The sequence below is a fragment of the Melopsittacus undulatus genome, chromosome 5 (genome assembly GCF_012275295.1).
Source record: "Melopsittacus undulatus isolate bMelUnd1 chromosome 5, bMelUnd1.mat.Z, whole genome shotgun sequence".
NCBI classification, from domain to species: Eukaryota; Metazoa; Chordata; class Aves; order Psittaciformes; family Psittaculidae; genus Melopsittacus; species Melopsittacus undulatus.
Genome location: NC_047531.1, coordinates 34,098,285 through 34,119,528, shown reverse-complemented (window position 1 = coordinate 34,119,528; position 21,244 = coordinate 34,098,285). Strand labels below are relative to the sequence as shown.

The 21,244-nt window shown below is 40.0% G+C and overlaps 1 protein-coding gene across 2 annotated transcripts in view; it reads left to right on the top strand.

The window, feature by feature from the left end:
- SEMA3D (semaphorin 3D) overlaps positions 1–20,493 on the top strand; it is a 139,733-nt gene extending 119,240 nt beyond the window's left edge. For both annotated transcript variants that reach the window (XM_005148376.3, XM_031048311.2), the window contains exons 15-18: positions 609–766; positions 2,957–3,021; positions 5,271–5,410; positions 14,820–20,493. In XM_005148376.3, coding sequence (XP_005148433.1) covers positions 609–766; positions 2,957–3,021; positions 5,271–5,410; positions 14,820–15,233 — 777 coding nt within the window. In that variant the 3' untranslated portion in view covers positions 15,234–20,493. The remainder of the gene's footprint in view (positions 1–608; positions 767–2,956; positions 3,022–5,270; positions 5,411–14,819) is intronic.
- Positions 20,494–21,244: the final 751 nt, after the last annotated feature.

The window sequence follows — 21,244 nt, the reverse complement described above, 5'->3', positions numbered from 1 at the left end:
CAACACGACTCCCTCGCACGGAAGGAGGTATTTTGCCATTCAGGCACGCACAGCACAGCTGGGTCCCATCTCCCCTGAAAGAAGGTGGCAGGCCAGCTGGAAGTATTGCATGAGCCAGCTCCAGCTCAACAGGAAGCACTTGGACCACCCTTGTCTCAACAGGCAATCTACTCACACATTGGGGAGAGAGGGGAGTAATATTAGCTTCATCTACCTAAGGATAAGAAGTAGAAGATGAACTTTTGTCCACACAAAGTCATCCCTAGTTCCCAGATTCCACATATCATGGCCATCCAGCTTTCTGTGGTTTGGTTGCTGTTTTTTTTTTTTTATTACAGCACAATTCCAAAGGTGTAAAGATGTTGAGTGTCAACATCTTTCCAGTACTGCAGTCTTCTTTCCTCTCTGCCGTGTTGTCAGGGATGGGTGGGACTGACCAGTTCACACTGAGCCTTGAGAAACATTTTATGGTAAAGGAGGAATTCTGCCTTGTTTTGTGAAATGTAGGAGAAGGTTGAAGGTCTGTAATCATGGCACTGAAGAAGGGAACTTTTTAAATAGGCTGCTTGGAGAACATTCCTAATTCATTTGCTTTGCCTGATTTGCAGCAACAATTGTACATTGGTTCCAGGGATGGATTGGTTCAGCTCTCACTGCACAGATGTCACACGTATGGGAAGGCTTGTGCAGACTGCTGCCTTGCCAGAGACCCATACTGTGCCTGGGATGGAAACTCGTGTTCCAGATATGCCCCCACTTCCAAAAGGTGAGAAAAAAACCCAAAACCAACATGCTGTAAAAGATCTTGCTGCTTGCAAGAATTTTAGAGGTTCCTAATCAGAATGTGTTACCTTTACTTAGCATGTCATTTCCCTTAAAATTTGATCATACTCTGGCCATGTTACACACTTCTGCTCAAGGAACTGTGAAGACAACACAGTTTTTTTCAAGTCTGTATTACAGTGATTCAGCTACAGCAGCTAACAACATAAATCCATCACTCTCCTTTCTTAGGCTGAATGCTGTAAGGCATGAGATCCTTAAATGGAGGTCCACATTGTGGCTAACACTGCCCAAGATGCAAGAACCTCTCTTAAGCTTCTGACTTTTGCACAGGGCACCACCATAGTTATGATGTGGAGTTTAATGCAGTATCCCAGAGTGAACAATAATGAAATACATCTAATTCCCTCATCTAAACAAACAATTGTATTTGTGCTGTAGCCATGAGAGGGAGACAGAGATTAAGTACTGTGATTTGACCACATCAGGAGCAGTTTTTTCCACAGTGAAAGAAGTTTCCTCTGAACTTTCTGTATCCACCAGCAGCATGAATCTGCATGGAGAGAGAGCATGCTGCAGGCTTTAGCAGTGCAGTACCCAAGCTGCTGCATGTGTCTCTTGGAGATTTGGGGCTGATTTAGCTGGAGCTCTGAGCTCATTGAGCTGTGTGCTTCAGAGCCTTTCCATTCCTCTTTGGATGAAGCCTTCCTGACAGCAATTCTTGCAGGAAGGTTGCCGTCTGAGCTCAGGCTCTGGAATTATACTTTCTGCCTTAGGGGCTGCAGGGCTGGGACCAGAGTAATTAGACAAACCATTGAAGTTAATGACTCATAGGTCATCCTGTCATGGTGTCAAGGAACTTTATGTGTTTTCCTTCAAAGCCAAAGCAAACTAAATTCAGAGAAGCATAAATGAAAGGAGAAAAGCAAGTGTTCAGGCTCACTGCAAAGTTAGTGACACATGAGGCTTGCTGAAGCCTGAGGTGGGCTGGGACATGGAGATTGATGGTCCATGGTTTTTAACAGATGTGCGGTTTGGTGGGAAGGCCAAAAGTCTGTGGCTCAAAAATAAAGGATGGGTGACTGGCCTTGGGAATCCTCCAGTGGATCAGTTACTTGAATGTTTTTCTTCTGTGTAGCAGCCTGTGCTTCCAGCATGTCTACAGCTTTCACTTGAGGGGACATCTCATCCTTCAGAACCCCCTGTCCTGCTGAGACATTGCTCTGCACGTAGGAGGTCCAACTCCTGTTATCTTCAGTGTGGCTCTAAGGGAGGAACCAGTCTCCAATCCTTCTACTAAAAAATTAAAATACAAACTTAGGTTTGTAGCTCTTGAGAGATAAATGCAAGATAAAAGCAATCATCCTGATGAAGAGTTTGTTTGTTTTTTTTTAAGCTCTTATTCTGAAATTACACTAAATCACAGTAAGTTTCAGTAACATACCCAGAGATGAGAAGGCAAGTTAGTTGTGGAAGGGAGCAGACCATCTCAGACCGTTCTCAAGAGTTTTTGCTGTCCATAAAGATTAAAGATAATCAGATTTGCCAATTGTTAGTTACATAATGAAAACATAAGCTTTTCTCTCTTAATTCTAATGATTAGTTTACTAGTCAGTATTGTCTTGGGCCGATTCTAAGCTCAGTTTTGAATATCACCTGTTGAACCTCAGACCTTTTTAATGACCTATATCATTAAGGATGTTTTTAGTTATTTCCAAATTTTAGTGTGAGGTGGCCCTCTCCATGGCAGGGGGGCTTGGACTTGAGGATCTTAAAGTCCTTTCCAATCCTAACTATTCTATGATTCTATGATTTCCAAGACAATCCACCCCACCAGGAGATTCATGCACCATGCTCCTAAAGCAGGTTTAGATGATTTTTCTGTCACTATAGCACACACCTTATTTTATAGGCAGACTTTTTTCTCTTGCTTTTTCTCTTCCCCCTCCTAGTGGTTTTCCCAAATCGCAGGCCCTTCTCTTGATGTCAGTTGTACAAATCTCTCTAGGCCACATGCTGCTTTGAGGGTGAGGCTGGTTTTAGTTAAGACTGTAATTGTCAGCAGTAGGGTGGGAGCCATGCAAGTCCACATCTGCTAAGCTCCTCTATATTTTGTTGTTGAATTCCAGCAATTATGCCTGAAGTGTTACAAGTTTGCATGTTCTTCCCATAGGCGAGCCAGAAGGCAAGATGTCAAATATGGAGACCCTGTTGCACAGTGCTGGGATGTAGAAGACAGTGAGTACTTTGCACCTTTCTTCTTTTTTGTTGCTTTGACAACAAAGTTTGCTATGAGGGTCTCTGCATGTATGTGAAAACTTGCTGTGCTTCACAGAGTAACACCATTAAAGCAGTTGTCTTTCCCACACTTCACATACAATACCCCTCCAGCACTTAAATTTGCAGAGCTGGGACGATAAAGGACAGCCAACGTGGAATGGCACCCTCTCATACTTTATGGGAGACCCTCCACAGCACTCACCCAGGGGAGGAAGATGTGCCCCTGATGCAAAAACATCACACACATCCCTACAAGTAGCTAATGGGATGCGTGTGATGTTTCATCCAGAAACTGGGGAGATAATCTCACAAGGAAACCCATAAGGATGAATGGGGAACATGCCATCTTCTCCCCTCCCACCGCATACACTTGACATGAGTCCCAAGGCCAGACTGCAGCTTGCCAAACCAGCCCCTTCCCCTCCCTGCAGCTACTTAAATACTCCTGTTATTAACAAGAGCCTACCCCCCAGTTCCCTGTCAGCTTCCCCCTCATTTTCCCACACCCTCTTTTCAGATGCCAAAGGGTCTGGCTTGCTCCTTTGGCAACTGCAGCATTTCTCTTACAGTGAACACTGTCAGTATGAAATCCTGCGGTTACGCGGCAATCTCTGCGGCAGCATAAAATAAATGAAAAGCATTCAAAACCAAGCTCGGGTTTGTCTGGGGCTCTTCTAGCTGCTTATTAAAGCGAACAACCCAGTCAAAACAGTATTGATTGTATTGCTGTGCCGAACATTTGATTCGGGACAAGCCACTGCTTCCCATTGATCTCTGGTTATTTTTGTGCTGCTGTGATGCTGGGTGCCTGCTGCAGACCTCGGCATGAGTCAGTGCAGAAACCGGAGCTGCTCACCACAGGATCAAAGCTTTAAGTCTGTTGCACTGTACCAAGGGCTCTGACTGTACATGTGTGCTTACAGACATAGTTAAAAAGTCAGGGTAAAATCTCATTTCCATTAGAGTCAATGACAAAACCCAAGGGCCAGAATTTACTTGCTTGCTGCTTAGCATGGCTCTCCAAACAGTGATATCTGAGACTGTGCAAAGCTCAAGGTTATAGAAACCCTAGCAGAAAGGCTGACAATGTCACATTTTTTTTGAAGGATAAAGAGATACTGGAAGAGGTGTCTTTACTAGACAAATGTAAAATGACTTAACACAGAAATTGGTATTAATCCTTTGCCCTGATGTAGCACCACCAAGAGAAATTCTATCCAGCTCAGGATCACTCCTGTGTGCCATAAAACTGTGAAGCTGACCTGTGCCACTCCAGGCTCTGGGCTTATTTATGCCATTTACGATAATTAATAACATTATGGCTCCAAAACCTATTTAAATTCAGTGCTCCACTGTGTGAGATTCCCTCCCAGAGACTTCATTGCCTGCATGAAGTTGTTTGGCTGTACTGAAATCTCAGTGGCACAGTGAAATAGAAGAAAAGTATTTAATGCAGAGAGCTTGAATTTCTATAGATCTCATATAGATACCTATTATATTGAAAAAGCTATCAAAAATGTATTCATTTTGTTGTTGAGCTAGCTTTTGATTTAGGAGATGCCACTGCTTTCACCTTCCTTTCTGGTATTGAAAGGGTATAAGAAACAGCTTTAGTCTGATGGTAAGGCTGATAAGACACAGATAAGACAGGCTGAAAAGGGAAATGGAGATACAGAGATTAGAAATTACTTGCTTAAGTTTGCAGAAGGCCAAGAATTGAGCCCAGATCTGTCCATGGCTCCTTCAGTGTTTGGTCTGAAACATACTACAGAGCATTTCAAATTATACTAAAGGAAGGTAAACTCGAGTTTACTTTAGCCCTGTAACTCCTTTAAAGTGTTTGGGATGAACAAACCAGACCATACAATTCACATGTAGCAGCTTTAGCTCAGATTTAATAGTTGCATTACTTAAGGGAAAAACACAGGTCAGATTTTAAGTTCCTCAAAGGTGAAAACCTCAACTTTAAAACAGAGCAAGCTCATGATACGGATTTTATTGACCTCCTTAAAAACCAGTTGCACTAAAGGAAGGTTAGCAACCACCTCTAAATCCTTCATAGTTATAGTTTAAGCTAAAAGTTAAGTTTCCTTTTGCTTTTTTTATAATTCAGCCACTCTTATAGCATCTGTTCCGAATCAGGCTATTTTCCCATTGCTTTAAAAGACAGGTCAGGGTTAATCTCCTGTACCATGTTTGCTTTCCAGGCATTAGTCATGAAACTGCTGATGAAAAGGTGATTTTTGGCATTGAATTTAATTCAACTTTTCTGGAATGTATTCCTAAGTCCCAGCAAGCCTCTATTAGGTGGTATATTCAGCGCTCTGGAGAAGAACATCGAGAAGAGGTAAGTTATAGTCATCAAGGCAAGTTTCCTCTATAGAGAATTCAGCTGAGCATTGAAAGGCAGGAGTTATTGGGATTAGTCAATATTTTACTTTTTCTTGCTTCACCTTAAGTATCACATAGCATTCTGGTATCACCATTTGGGGCATGCAGTGGGGAAGAGAGAAGCCATTTTCACTGTGTCATAAGCAGATTTAAATATTTATTTTGACTTACATGCTCATTCTATTGAAAATAAAAAAGAAAGAAGAAAAAAAAGAAGCTGGGCTTTGATTAGTGGTAAAAAATGCAAGTAATGGAAAAGAAAAATCCCTTTTGTCCTGTAATTAACACTAACACAGCTATTTCTGTCTTTAAATGTACCTTCAAAGCCCTTTGTTTTAAAAAATCTTTGCTCAGTTTAGTGTCTGATTGCATTCCCTTATCATGTTAAGCAGCGTAGTTAAGAACTGCATGTATTGCTTGCTGCTTCTCTTCACCTCTCCCCAGAGAAGGAATGGTCTGTGCAGTAAAAGACTATTTGCTTTTTTCCTTGGTGGTGGACTCTGAGAATTATCTCCGATGGCACTCTGAGCTGATGCAGACATGTCAGGTTAAAGACTTTCACCTTGCATCTGGAGTAGAAAGTGGTGAAACGTGATGGCCCTTAATTCCTGCAGGAGCCAGGTTTGGGGTCCTCACTGGTGGAGATGCCCTGGAGAAACCTCCAGGTCTCTGCATACCCCTCTGCAAAATTTCTTACTGGCTCTTCTCTAGTGACAGAGATAGTGACAGAGGGGCCCTCTGATTTGCCCAAAAGGTCAACATGCTGGGACTGATGTGGACTGGGTTTGAGTGACTTTCAAACCTCAGGAGTTTTTCATAACCTTTTTCTTACATGAGTGATTTTATCTCTGAGGCCAAGTTCTGCTGTGATGGCAGCCATGGCAATGGGAAAGGAGGAGGGAAAAGAAGTGCCCTTTCAAATGAGCTGGTCCCAGGTGTTAGATACACTTTTTTGTTGAATGTTCATCTGAGACAAACATTAGTTTAAATGACAGGAACTATCAAACACCCAACCGGTCTTCCATTCTCAATGATAATTCATTCTATAGACCTTCTGAATGCAGAAAATGTACTCTCTAAAGGTTGGGGAGATGAAGGCCAGGGCAGGTGCCCGTCAGAGTATCCCTTTTGGGTGAGATGTGACTCATGGCAAAAGTCCCAAAGTTACAAATCCAGTAATGTCTTGGCACAGAAAGCCAGAGTAAGGGGATACAAGGCGCTTCTGATTTTCCACCAGATAAGACAAAAAACCTCGCAAGGCTGTACATTGACTATGACACTGTGGTACTTTACTCCCCTTCTCTTACTCATGCTTTGGATTGGCAAAGATTCTTTCCTCTGCTGAGAATAAAAAAAATCATTAATTTATAGATACAGTGCTTCCCACAACATGGAGTAAGCACCAAAAGAGATTACTGGTTTGAGATACCTCCTTTAACCTCCATTACAGTCCATACTTGGAAAAAAGAAAAGAGATCTTCTGATCAGCTGGCCAGGCACACTCACAGCTGCAGGTAGTTGAAATGAAAACCCAGTTAGAAGTGTATCTGCCTTTAAAGACCTGTGGGCATTCATTGTTTGTGCTTTAATTGATTTACCTTTAACTGTCCTGGGCAGAAGACTGTGCTCTACTTCCCTAAGGCAGCAGTTTGCAAATGCACTTAACGTATTTGATCAGGGAAAGCACTTGCTTAATTCTAACCATGTGTTTAAGACTCATTTTTAAGTAAATTTAAACAGATAGTTAACAGGGTTTTTTGATTTTATTTTGGTTTGGATTTTTTTTTTGGGGGGGGGAGGGTGTTCTTTTTTCTGAACAAGAAGTTATGTTTTGGGAAGACTCGAAATCATTGTTTAAAATAATGAATAGGAGCTAAGACATGTGCCTGAGCTTCTCAAAAAGAGCTACAAACTTTGTATAGAGCAGTCATTTCCCTGTGAAGAATGTTATATTTCTGTACCATAATAAGTTGCATTTTCAAGATTTGACAGCCTGTTTTGAAAGGCTGCTTTTGAATTTTATCTCTGTCAATTTAGGGGGAAAAAGTTGATTTTCTCATAAATCACAGGTTCAGACAAGCCTCCGAAGGTCAGGAAGCCAAGCTCAAGCTATCTTTCTTATTTGATTGTAGAACAAACTGCAGGTCAAACCAACTTGTGAACAAAATTAGGGCAGGCTAACCTATATAGCATAGCATAAGTTAAGGCTATATTAAATTTTGCCATGCTTTTCCAAAATGTTCACTCTGGCAGTGACCTGGCCCCTGCTATTCTGGTCCAGATGATAGCATGGTGATGTCCAGTACTCCCAGGGCTGCCCAATGCACCAAGGATGTGCACACAGAGAGTAAGGGAATGCATCTGTGGGATGGCATTTGAAGCTCCAGCAAGCATGCAGCATACATCCTTGCACATTAGCAGGCTTCCACAGCAATGTTTACTGGGCTTGCTCTGTGTAAACAGTCTGACATCTGTTTGTATGAGAAAAGTAAAGCTTTGCTAAAAGGCTAGATTAACCTTTGAGGCAAATTTAGAAGAAAATTAGAAGGCGAAATCTGCAGACAGATTTTCTACATTATGAATGCTAACAGTAGGCAAATAGCTTTTTACCACATATTGTCCCTAAAGCCATAGCAGCGTTTCTGTGATCTAGCTTTGATAAAGTAGAAGTTGGAGCACATGTTCTGCAACTCCTTGGGGTGGTTTTGTTAGTTTATTTTTATATATTTTTTTGCAGTCTTTGAAGATAACAGCCTATATAAATGCATATGCACACATTGATGATTATAGGATCAGATGACTTAAAGGCAGTGTATAGCTATTAGTTTTGTTTATTCCTGCCAAAAAAAAATCCTACAGTAACTGAATTTCTAGTATTTTGACCCAAAGAACTTGAAGTCCTTCTTAGCAAACTCAGCTTGCGCATCTTGAATCAACATAGTGGGAGTTAGCATTTTTAGAAGGAGGAAAACAAACAAAGAAGCTTTTTTGGTTTGGTTTTTTTTTTTTTATTTATTTATGATACTAGTCTAAAAGTGTCACATTTTAAATGCATGTGCCTAAAGTTAGATTCCTAGTTTCATATATGGCTGCCTAAATAAATGACCGGGTCTGTAGAGATCCGGAGCAATCATTCTTCATATTACATTGAATAAGGGTATTTGCAGGTTAAAATGTTAATCCCTTGTTAATCTGGGGTTCCAGAAATTGAGGTTTTTCAGGTTTTCTAATTTAACTTATCAGTGAAAATTAATCATCGGTATTAGAGCCTAATTGGAGGTCTTCCTTGAAAATCCAAAGATCAGCAGAGCGATTGACTTTCTTTTTAAAGTACTTCAGTTTGACAGAAATACCATATGTGACAGAAACAGTGTGGTCATATTTAACATACATCTCGATCTTTGCTCAGCCAATGCATTACCATAACTTTTCCCATTGCAATTATATTTTCTGCTCTTTCTCTCCCTTCCTGAAGCAGGTTTCTCAAATAACACTGTATGTTATTTTAGCGCATGTCTTAGTAGTGTAACTTATTGTGATGACGATACCATGCTTTGCAAATTACTCCATGCACCTGGAACTTAGGTTACGGACTTTTAGTTCCAGGGCTGGAACTGTAATGTCTCAGCAAGTCTTTAAACCTGGCTTTACAACTAGATGGCTTTGCACTGTCCCAGACATTCACTACACCTTCCTGAAGGAAGGAAAAGGGCAAAATCCAGACTAGATGGGAAGCATTTGGCCCAGCAGGATGTCCCTGACATTTCACCCTTAGGGTCATGGTTCAGGATGTGACTTCCAGGCAAAGCAACCTGTGGGGAGGGACAGGATCTCCTGTGGTACAGGAGCTGTCACCAGGTCATTTTGCTGCCAGTGGGAGTACCTTTGCCTGTAGTTTGGGGCTGTTTTAAGGTCAGGAGTCAACTATTTAGTGCTTTTGTGTTTAGTGTTGCTCACGCAGTTGATCACGTTTGTTCCTGTGCTTGCAGGGTTAGTTGCTGAGATGAGGGAGTGCATTACAGTGCCCGGAGTTCATAAAAAAAAGTGGGACATCATCTGTTCATAATGTTAAACTACTGATGTTTTCTGAAGCTTAAAACAGATATTTATTTCTTAAAGAAATTCCTGTGTGTTATACTATGTATATAATAGGTGTCAGGACTGCAAAAAGCAAATGCATGGCTCCCAACAAAGCCATTAATTTTGGTGTCCCATGGCTCTGCAAAGTATTAGCCCCCTCCTGCTTTAGGCTGTACTTTACCCCAAATCTCCTGCAGCTCCAGGTCTGTCAAGCTGCCACCTCTCCTTGCAGGGATCGGAGCAAACCATATGGTCTGAAGTGACAGAATAGGTGCAGATCAATTTTAACTCTCTCCTTCCTGCTCTCTTCATACCTGGGTATGAAAATAAATCCACCAAAAGGCAGGAGGACATACTTCTTGATGGTTCTCATCCTTTCTATATTCCTGCACCAGCCCTGAGATGGGTTTTTCAGATGGACCCATGAGAGCATCTGATGGCTTGGTAGGTACAAGAGTTTGACCCATTCTTGGACAGGACACCTTGCCTGGCAAAAGACTGTGACCTAGCTACCCCATGGAAGCAAAGACATATTGTTTCCATTCCACATATTAGCCAGACTGTGAAGACATATTTCAGTTTATCCAAGACATAAGTTTCCATCTTCTTTTGTGGCTGAAGGTTTTTGTATCATGATGGTAGCTTTCCTTGTTACAAACATCTGGTCAGCAGCATCTTGTGAGTAAAGGTCAGAGATTCAGTGCCAGTCCTGAAATCTGAGTTGAATGACACCAAGGACTGAGTTTCCAGTACCTTTTGTTAGGGGAATGTAGCATGGTGTTTAAATCCTTAGGTCAGGGAGAGATTGAGAGTGAGAAAAATAAGAAGAGATTCATTCTGCAGCTCAGGGACTACTTAACAGCTCTCATGCTTTCACTCCTCTGTTTTACTATATTACTCGTTGGTTTTTTTTTCCCCTAATGCCTTGATATTCTTAAGTAAGACTAATATTTATGACAGTTTTTCCTAGGGAAAAATAAAAGAACTCTGAACTTGGATATAGCTCACAACGTTTCTGCTTTGATTTGGATATACTGGGGAGGCAGAAGTTTAAAATTTAGTCTCAGAATAAGAAGTTAACTTCATCTTGAAAGTAATAGGAATCATGCATTTCTATAATGACATTGTACCAACAACATGTTCTTCATTTTTTCTGTGGGAAGAAAAAGAAAAAAGAAACTAAGTCTACATCTGTGTTGGTGTTTGATGACTATTTTTCCACTCTAAGAGAAACAAAATTATACATAACAATAATGCAAAAAAAAAAAAAAAACAACAAACCCAACCCAGAGTGTTCTTTATTTGTAGTGAAATGATAAAGAAGAAAACAGTAGAAAAACAAAGACGAATGTGAATTCTCGGCAAATGTTCCTCATTTTCTTTTCTCCCCCTCTCAATTTGTTCAGGAATTGCAGCTAACCTATGATTAGTCCAGCTTTACCTCTTAACATTTTTTCACATGTTGATTAATGAGGGAAGGCAGGCTTTGAAACAACTTTGGTCTCCCAGACAGGTGCAGTGTTTTAACTGTGAAAGAGTTGACATGTGAATTATTTGTAAAGAGGGAGCTATCTAAACACATCATTAGCAAAGGACAAAAGGCATTGACCTAACCTGGTGCCACAGCACTTTCAAATCCTTGGTTGTTTTCCAACTTACTGATTGTTTAAAGATTTGCCACCATTACTGGCAATGCCTGTGTCTCCTTCATTGTTAAATTCTGTTTGTGAAAACCAAGTGTTTGATTTACATGGAGAGCTTTACCCTTTGTCAAATATTGCCAGTATCTATGGCATGTGCCATAATTCAGGTAATGTAACTTTAGGCAAACTTATCATGAAGGATGGAAAGCACAATTTGTTGATAAAACACTGTAAAAAATCTGCTCCCACTCCACTAAGAAAGTTAATGGTAATCAATTGCTTCATTATTGTGGTTTATAATTTGTTTTCTATTGAACAAAACTATGTCTCTCATGTTAACGTTTTATTGTACACCCAAATTTAAGCACATCAACAAGCTTTTTGAGTTAAATGAATTAAAGCCTTTGTGCTTCTGAATTATTAAATCTTATTTACAAATATTTTAGGAGAGTTATTGATTATGACACAGTCGGGGGACTGGTTACATGGACACAACGATGAATCCACAGTTGACCAAAGCAAAATGATGTCTTTTATCTAACTAATCTTTTCACTCTCCTCAAAATTTAATAAAATATGTTTTACATCTATAGGTCAGGAACCAAGGAGCACATTAAGCATTCAAGTGAAAGGTTAAAGATCTACTACCAAGTAATGAAATGCCAGGTGTTTATGAAACTCCAGAGCCCTGTGTGGGAAAAAAGTAGAGAGGAAAGACAGGAAGAGTTCTGAACCTATGGGTAAAACAACATAAACAGGATACCAAAAAGAGAAGTAAGGGAGGGGAAACAGTAATGAAATGTTGCTCAATGCGTGTGAAATCGGAGCCATAATTTCATCCTGCCAGAGGATAAGAAAGGAATGAATGATGATGGCACAGAGAAGGAAGAGGTGACAGTCAGTGTAAATCAATATCCAAGGTTAAAACAGGACATACTGTAAGAATGCTGCTCCATTAAAAATAGTATTTACAACTTGAAAGTGATGGCTGATACTCAAATGGTAAATAGGTATGAGTAGCGGGGTGCTGGACTTGGGGGTCCAGTGATCTTTTCAAGTCTAGATCTGCCATTATTCTGCCTTCCTTTCACTGAAAATAGGCAAAGCCCTGGTGAGGGCTCCTTGGACTGGCACTCAGCCAGCCAAAACAGCCAGCTGGAGATCTTCCAAGTGTGGGAGGTGCACAGCTGTCAAGATGCTCTAGACTACAATATTGGCAGAGCCACTGATAGGCAGATGCTACTGCAGCAATTACATCAAGCTCTGAGCTCAAAGAGACCCATCCTGTTTTTTCTCAAACAATATGGGAATTTGGTCTTTGCATAGTGCCTTATGAAACCCAAAAGCCTGGAATTTAGCTGTTTCTTCCCGTCCTTTTCCCTAAGTTTTTAAAACCTGGGTCTTCATGTTGCATGAAACTTGGGCAGAGGAGAGGCTTCTTTGCCAAGCCTCTTAGCCCTCTTGCCTGGAGCCTGCTCTTGCTTCTCTCTGCAGAATCCAACACTACAAGGAAAGACCTTCCTCAGACATAGCTCTGCCCACAGCTACTTATTTGTGCATTCATTTATAAGTTTTATGCTCCTGCTTTTATTGTAAGCAAGGTACATTACTTGGAATGAAGTGTCACTAGCTGATAAAACTGAGGATTACTGCCCCATGCTGCAGGTTCTGGTGATAGAAAAGTGGTCTTTTCTAGTCTATCTCCCTGCTACCTTGTGTGCACGTGTTTGTGGCTTGACCATGATTTCTATAGTTTAAACTCAGTGTAGTAAATCAAAAGTAGCTTGTGCTCTGTAGCACCTGTTGTCAGGACAATCGATTTTCCAGGAATTTCCTTAAATTAGTATGATTTCACCCTGCTGGTGCCAAGTAAGCATGTTTATATACAGTTTACAAACAATGAAATTAAAGCTCAGGGTTAAACCAACACCATCAGCTGGTGACAGGAGCCAAAAAATACTTGGCCACAGAATCAGTCAGCCAGAGCCATGTTCTGACCAGGATTTTATAGCAGCTGGTTTCTTGTTTCTGTTGCAGTCAGATCGGTGATAGCACAGAGGCCTATTTCCAACCATCCACATATCTAATGCATGCATGTATGTATGTATGTACCTATCTATCTATATCTACCTACCTACCTACCTAATTTATTACTGGAGACAAAGCACATACAGCTTTACTGCCTAAGTGTGCATGCATTATATATATATATATGTGTATTGTTTTTTAATGGTGATCTCAAAATGGTCTCTCAGATTATTTAACCCTTCCAAAGTCATTATTATAGAAACTTAGAAAACAGTAAAACTAAAAGCCCTGGAAGGTCTTGTTATCTGTCTCTTTGCTCCAAGAGACCCTATTGTGATAAAGTATCAGAATCACAACAGATGGAGAATCGTATGTAAGTATCCACTTTTTCCCATGGAGTAGAAGAGGGAATGATGTACAGATTTTTTACATAAAGAAGCAGTGAGTAGCTTACCCACTGTGAATAAATCTAATTTAGTCATCTTCATGCCTCCCTGATCTTCACCCTCTGAAGTTTGCTGAAGGGTCAGATGCACACTCTGGGAAATCTTCCAGATTCTGTGTTGGTTCTCTCTGCTCCCACTCACTCCCCACTTCTTACACCCACTACTCAGCCTCGTGCTGATGTTTTCCTGTGTTCTAACAATGGCACCAGCAGTGCTGAGGCTGGCTCTGCCGCGGGCTGCTGAAGCAGCACTGGGGGCCCTCCAGTGCCATTGTGTTCTGCAGCCTCTGTGCGGCAGCAGAAGATAGCGTGCCAGAGGTGACAGCTCTGGGCTAGACCAGGATCATTTTCAAAGGAAATTCTGCTGTTGGACACTGGGAGTTAGGGGGCTTGTTTTCTGCTTCCATCTCTGCTACTAATCTTTATATGGTCTTTAGCAAGTCACTTACCTGCTACATTTCCCAGCTGCAAAAATAATTGGGTGCCTTGTGCCCCATCCTGTTTTGTTCAGTTTTGTTGGGGGAGGGGGGGTGGGGCATGCTTTTTTGTGACATGTATTTTGGAAATGATTTTCAGATCACCAGTTATTCAACTTACCTGATGGTGTTAGTACTCGAAGGTGCACCTTATTCATAACCAAAATTACAGCTCCATGCTGACAGACTTCAGCTCTTGCAGTCTCATTCTTTTCTTTGCTCTTATATTCCTTTTTTTTTCTCTCTAAGTTCATTTTCACAGATCTTAACAATAAAAGAATTGTACTCAGCTGTAGTTGTCTAACCTCACTGGATTTTTTTAATCGCATCTCAGTGAGTCAAAGCCAGGGTCAACTTCCTTTTGAAAAAAAAAAAAAACAGTTGAAAAAGATCGGAATCACAGCATTTCACTTTAAAAATCAGTAGTAATATTTATTTTCAATGCGATATGGGCTCAGCACTCCTGGTGTATACAAGCACAGTGGTATATTGGGTGCATTATGGGTACCTCAAGAAAAACAGTTAAAAAATTAATGGTATTTATAGCACTAAATTGCTATCACTCCTTGGAGAATGTAAACTTACTGCTTTGTAGTGTGGTGTTACTGTCCTTTCAGCTATACAGCATGTGTCATGCTCTGGTTTTGCTGATGAAACTCACCTATCACATTCTTCTTTTGTCGAACCCCACAGCTGAAGGCTGATGAAAGGATCATCAAAACAGAGCATGGGTTGCTGATCCGCAGCTTGCAAAGAAGGGATGCAGGAGCCTATTTCTGCAAAGCTCAGGAGCACACCTTTGTCCATACCATTGTGAAGCTGAATCTCAACATCATTGAGAATGGGCAAATGGAAAGCACTCAGAAAACTGAGGATGAGGAGGGCCGGGTTAGGGATTTGCTGACAGAGTCCCGGCTGAGGTACAAGGACTACATCCAGCTTGTCAGCAGCCCCAGCTTTAGCCTGGATGAATACTGTGAACAGATGTGGCACCGAGAGAAGCGGCGGCAGCGGAACAAAGGTGGTGCCAAATGGAAGCATGTGCAGGAGATGAAAAAAAAGCGAAACCGAAGGCACCATGAGCCAGCCAGGCCACCATCTACGTAGTTTGTAAATGCTATTTAAAGAAGGGACATTTTCCATAGAGAAAAACAAATACTGTGTTTTCGTTTTGTGCATCTTGCCTATGAATTAGTACTGCTTCTTATTGAAATCAGATAATTCACCATCACTATTAATCTGTATGAGACTGTACAAGGGGATTTGATATCAAATGAGATGTTCCTTATTGGAGTACCACACACCAGGCAATAATTTCAAATGCGTTCATTAAAAAGAAAAGATGTACACTTTTAGGTAATTTCTGGGTATCCTGAAGCTACGTGAGCTGTGTTCTGTACTTTCTGCATAATTTTAACATAGGGTTTAGTGTCTGTGTTCCCATGTTGATATTTGCTGCCACATTCCACCCCAGAGGTGGCTACATTTCAGGAGAGTGCAGATGTATTTCTAGTTCTTTGGCATCTTTCTGAATAAGAAGCATGGTAGAAATGTGTGACAGATCTGCAAAAATACCCTCTAATTTACCCATTGGGCTTGTATACAGGCACATGGGTGGGTTTGCTAGCACAGAGAGGCACAGCAAAAAATCAAATTAAGTATTGGCTTAGGGACAGCATTCATTCTCTCCATAAAAAAGGAGAAAGCATAATTGTAGTTTAAGAGAGGGGAATTATTGAGCATCACTCATTAGAGTTTGAGTAGCCTCCAGTTTGCCATCCATCTGCTGAAATGAAATGTTGACTTTAATTGAAACTGCCACCAAGATGCTTGGTAGTAAATTTCCTAAGTGGTCCGTGGGAGGTATATGCATAAATCCTATTAGCAAATAACAGGATTCCTGCCTGCACCTCTCCTGTATCTCCAAAGGTGTGACTCTGTCTTTTTCTTTGGCCCTTTGCTAGCTTTGTTTTATGCAGAGGAAAAGGAAAATAAAAGACAACAACAAAGCTAAAACAAAAGACGATGAGGGAAAATATTTAGTGGCTGAGACCAGTGCTCTTGACACAGAGCTGACATTCCTCAGATGTGTGTATTCTTTGGGATTTTCTCTCAAAGGTCTTATGTATTTTTAAGTTGAAAATTTGCATTGTTGGGATTAATACTTTTATTATAATTAAATAAAACAGAAGGTGTCCATGTGTAAATAAAACCTGTAAGTTAGAAATTTACTATATACTACAATTTCATTTGTAAAGAGTTCCTTGTTCCTTGGTTCATATTTTAGTTTTAACAGTGTAATTTTTTCCATACAAACAGGCAACACTGGCCTCATTCTTATCTATTTTACATCAGTGTCATTTCATTGATTTTATTCCTGATATGCCGCAACAAACACAAGCTCAAAATCAGTCCTACTGTCTCTTCTCATGAGTCACAGCCCCCTTTTCCCCTCTTCCATCTAACCTCCCTCGTTTTGCCTTTCACGCCTTTTTGAGTGTGAAATGACAAATTAGCCACTTCCTCACATGGAAGAGAGCTTTGATGGATACCAAAACGACAGGCTTTACTTGTTTCTCATGCATTCTACAGATCTTGAGAGCAAAGTCTGTGGGAAACCCGAGTAATTGGTGTGCACCTCATTAAGGAACCAAAAATGTTGGCTCTGAAAGTTGTAGATTTGCCCTCACCCTTGCTAGTGTTTGTGTGTGCATTCAGTCCCTGGTCTATAATTGCGTAGGTCCAGTTTATGTCGTTGTTCATTTCCTCTCTGTTGAAAGTCAGATATGGCAAAGTGTTTGTCAGATTCAGAAAGGAATCTTGGCTTACCCACGTTTCTTGTAAAACCTGAAAGCTGAGTTTGCATGTGTTGTATAAAAGCCAGCCATACCATATGTCATTAATTTTAGATGCTTTTTTTTAATAGAAGATGTATGAGTTAATTAGGAGATATTAGATAGCATGCGTACAATGCTTTGATAGTGTAAAGCACTGAGTGCTAACTATTATAAAATAGGTCTGGGGGGGAGGGAGTTTCTCAGCACAGGACCTTTAATCATCAGAAAGAGTGATGCTGCAGACATTAACCAGTCATACAGTACTTCAAGAATAAGCAGATGACTTTTTGGCATTTGTACTGCAAAATAATGTAGGCCAGGCATTTCACAAGAGTCTCGTCATTTTGGGTACCTTGATTTTAAGGCCAATTAAGACTACTTAAAGGAGGTATGGGGGGGTATTAAACTACTACATATAAAGCACCCTGTGACAGGGATATTCAATACTCTTGGCTGGAAGGTTATGCTGACACCATATGGAACCTACCTAATTACTCCTTATTAGATTTTTATCAGCCCACAAAGTCCCATTTTTCCGACCTGGACATTAAGTAAATGAGTGGAACCACACTTAGGCTATGGGCTAAAAGGTGGTCCTCACTCACATGCACTGACAAAGGACCTCCTCTTCTCCCCAGTGTTAATACAGTACTGCAATTATTGCATTTCACACAACTCTCATCACCTTTGCCTACTTCATAAAAAGCAAATCAATTTCTTCTGCTGTATTTTATTCTCCTCCATGAAAACGAAATAATTTGACCAATGTTAAGATATGACTAGGGGTATGTATTCTACAAATGAACCCAACTGACTGACTTTAGTAGAATTCTGGGATGACTAGGGGTCTCAGTCCTGGGAGCATCAGATTTAAGTGGTTGAATTAAAATATTATTACCCTTAAAAACAACTTTCATTTCATTTATTTCAAATGTTGTTGCAATGAGATTCTTCTTAAAGAAATGACCTCATCACTCTTGGGTACAGTGGTAGCATAAACCCCCAAGTGAGATATAAGGCCTCTTCCATCATGGGAAATAAACTCAATATCCTCCAAACCAGTGTGCTGTATTGGTTTCATGCCACTCCAGGGAGCATATTTAATAATATCACATAGATAAAAATCTGTGTTTTGATATAGCTAGCAGGGCTAGCACTACTCCTCATGCACAGCAGGTATACACATGTAAGGAGGCCAGGGGACCTTGGAGATAATGGAATGAGAACTACAGGTCAGAGATCACTACAGGAGCTAAGGCATGGTTTAGTTAGGCAGGACTCAGCAGTGCAAACACAGGAGTAGGAGGAGGAGGAGCAGTGGGTCCTTCCACAACCTGCAGTCCCAGAGAGGGGTTGGGAGGATGAGCTGGGCTAGAAAATAGAACAGGAGAGGATCCCCCTCTTTTCAAAGATTTCCATCTGTATAATTTAAAGGCTCAATTCTAAGACTACTTAAATTTCAAATCAATAATTCGGGGTTCAACGGCACTGCTGTGAGCTGTGCTATGAGCCACAACAGGCTCATAGTTAAAATGAAACCAAGCCTTACCTCCTTCAAGAGCTCCATAAAAATGGAGTTAAACGAAGTTTTGGTCCAGAGTGGAAAAAAGTTGCCTCCAGCTTAATAACTGTAAGTTTTAAACAGATCCCTTAGTGCATATGATACAACATAGATATTTATTTACATATGCATTCAACCAGGAGTCCAATTATTAATACATTATATTTTCCTTCAACAAAATCTTGCCATTGACCCTACACAATCAAAAGGTCAGTGCTGGACTGAAGTGGCTTCAAACGGATTCTTAGAATAACCAGCACAATGTGAACTGTAGTTATAAACATGCTGAAAACTGACTTAAGCTTTAAAGCTCAACAGGGCCCTAAACTTTGTAACGTTCTTGCAGTCAGTTAAAACAGAAAATGGGATTAACAGAAAAAGGAATAAAGTATTAACACATATTGTGATAAACTAGTTCCGTTACTGGAAACTGTTCCAACAGGTGTGAATGGGTGTTCATGCCATAAGCAAATACTTTTCTCTCCCAGAAGTTAAAATTACATTGTTTGAGCTATCTAAGTATCTGAATACTTTCCAGTTCATAAGTAGATTTTGGACCTGGCTCTTATGCCACTCATGCTGAAATAATTAGGTAAATGCAACAGATTTCCTTGGGTTCATATACTTTTGAGATTAGAAAATCCCAACAGTTCAAATGCCATGAACCCTTTAATCTAACGATGTTGGGTATTGATCTACATTTAACATTTTAGATAATGAATTGTTGGTTTTGCTCATTATTCATTTCATGAGCCTGTCTCATAATAATGTCTCAATATTTATAATGACTAATGGAAATTGAGCTTGTTAATGTTTTGTCATATGAGCATCTGAGTATAGGAGTGCATATACAAATGTTTTATTTTCTGTTCATTTTGTAACAGAGGTTAACTCGCAAAAGCCAAATGTGATGTCAAAAGTCAAGGTTCAGCTCAGCTTCCCCTGACAGCAGAGATTAAAACCCTTCTGGAACTGAATTGTAGTCTAAATAGATTATAATCTATTTATAGTCTGGTTCTCAAACACCTAAAGCTATGTGTTGTTCTGTAGAGTATATTGGCCTGGTTCTTCTTGCACACAGTTATAGATGAGATCTGGAGGTTTAAGGAATTACATCTGCATGAATGGAAAATTAAGCCCACATGCCTCTCTAATATATTCTGTTACATTTTATAAACTTTAAATGGTCTCCATTATAATATTTTACAACAGTGTTGCTAATATTACCCTGAACAAGGCTTCTGTCATTAGCTGAAGTGTGACATTCTTGGCAGTTGTAATCCAGATTTCAAGGTTTGTAAAATAAGTTCATTATAGTAACAAAAAACAAAGGCATGGGAAAAGAGTTTAATTATAAATTCTACAAGGTGGATTTGTAAGATCTTGTTTCTACATATCAAAATAGCGGTTATCCTAAAATGTGTCAGAAACACCAGTATTTGTTTTCCTTTTTTGGTCAGGTAAGGATACATAACAAATTGTAATCCTGATTTTATCACTTGTCAATGTGTAGCTGAAACATCTGTCCTGACAGCTGTAGCAAGACTGAGTTTTACTTGCCTGTTCTTTTCTTCCACCAGTTAAACCCATTGTCTCCTGCCTTTGAGACTTCCTGCTGCATCAGGTAACCCCAGTTTTATATGGGAGAATACTTTGTGATTTGGTGTTTCCGCAACATAAAAACATCTTTACAAAGTCATAGTATCTTGCCTTCAGATGATGACTTTCCTAAGCATTAGCTTTTGCGCTCAGTTGCAGATGCAAAACAAACACTGTGAGGTAAATTGGAGACCAGATGGAGTTTTCATTTACAAAGGAAATTTTGGGGACTGTAGTTTAAAGCTCTCCTTTCTCTTTTTACTTATGCAGTTGCTGTGTATAATTCTCCAATTTAAAATCAAAGTCTTTTGTGCTTTAAAGCATAAGATTTTCCATGTGATGCAAAAAAAAAAAAAAACCAAAAAAAACCCAGAACATTTCCAGGTGATTTTTTTTTTTATTGATATGGACTGTTGGTTAATAGTTTCAAACAGAGCAAGCCAAGGAAATAATTTGTCCAGCCATAGATGGTTGTGATATTTGTAAGGATCCCAGACACTTTTGAGTTTTGGTGGTGTTTCATATTCTGTTCCCTTCCTCTTATGGTATAGAAGTGCTTGGCTGTGGGTTTTGGGGCAGGGAGAGTGGGTTTTTTTGAGAGGGAGGCTGGAGTAGGTTCTTTTCAAGGGGTTGTTTTGGTGTTTTGTTTCAGTTTGAGGGGGTTTTTGTTGTTTTTGTGTGTGTGCATATGTGTGTGTGTGTTTGGTTTGCTTTTTATGTTCTACTCTTTTTCTTTTTTCATGTTATTTCTCCTACTAAAAGAAAGTATGCCCAAAGCCAGATGCTTTCTGCTGGTGCAACATATGACGAAGCAGTAAGAGTAACAGAAGGCTTGGGCAGAAATGAACATAGTATAATTGCAAGAAGCAAAGTCATCGCTTAAATGGCTATGCTGAGAGTATAAAGACCATTGTGCCATATCTGTGGTCAAAAATGAGACTGAGGGAAGATTTAGAGAAGGTATATTTTTTAATTTCTGAAATTTTGTCAATCCACAAAATCTAATCTGTTATCAGGTCTGTTATCTGTAGTTGCCAGAAACATTGAAATAAAAATGAATTAACAGAATTTCACAGAATGTAAATTTCTAAATTTATTTTCGTATTCTGAAATTATTTATT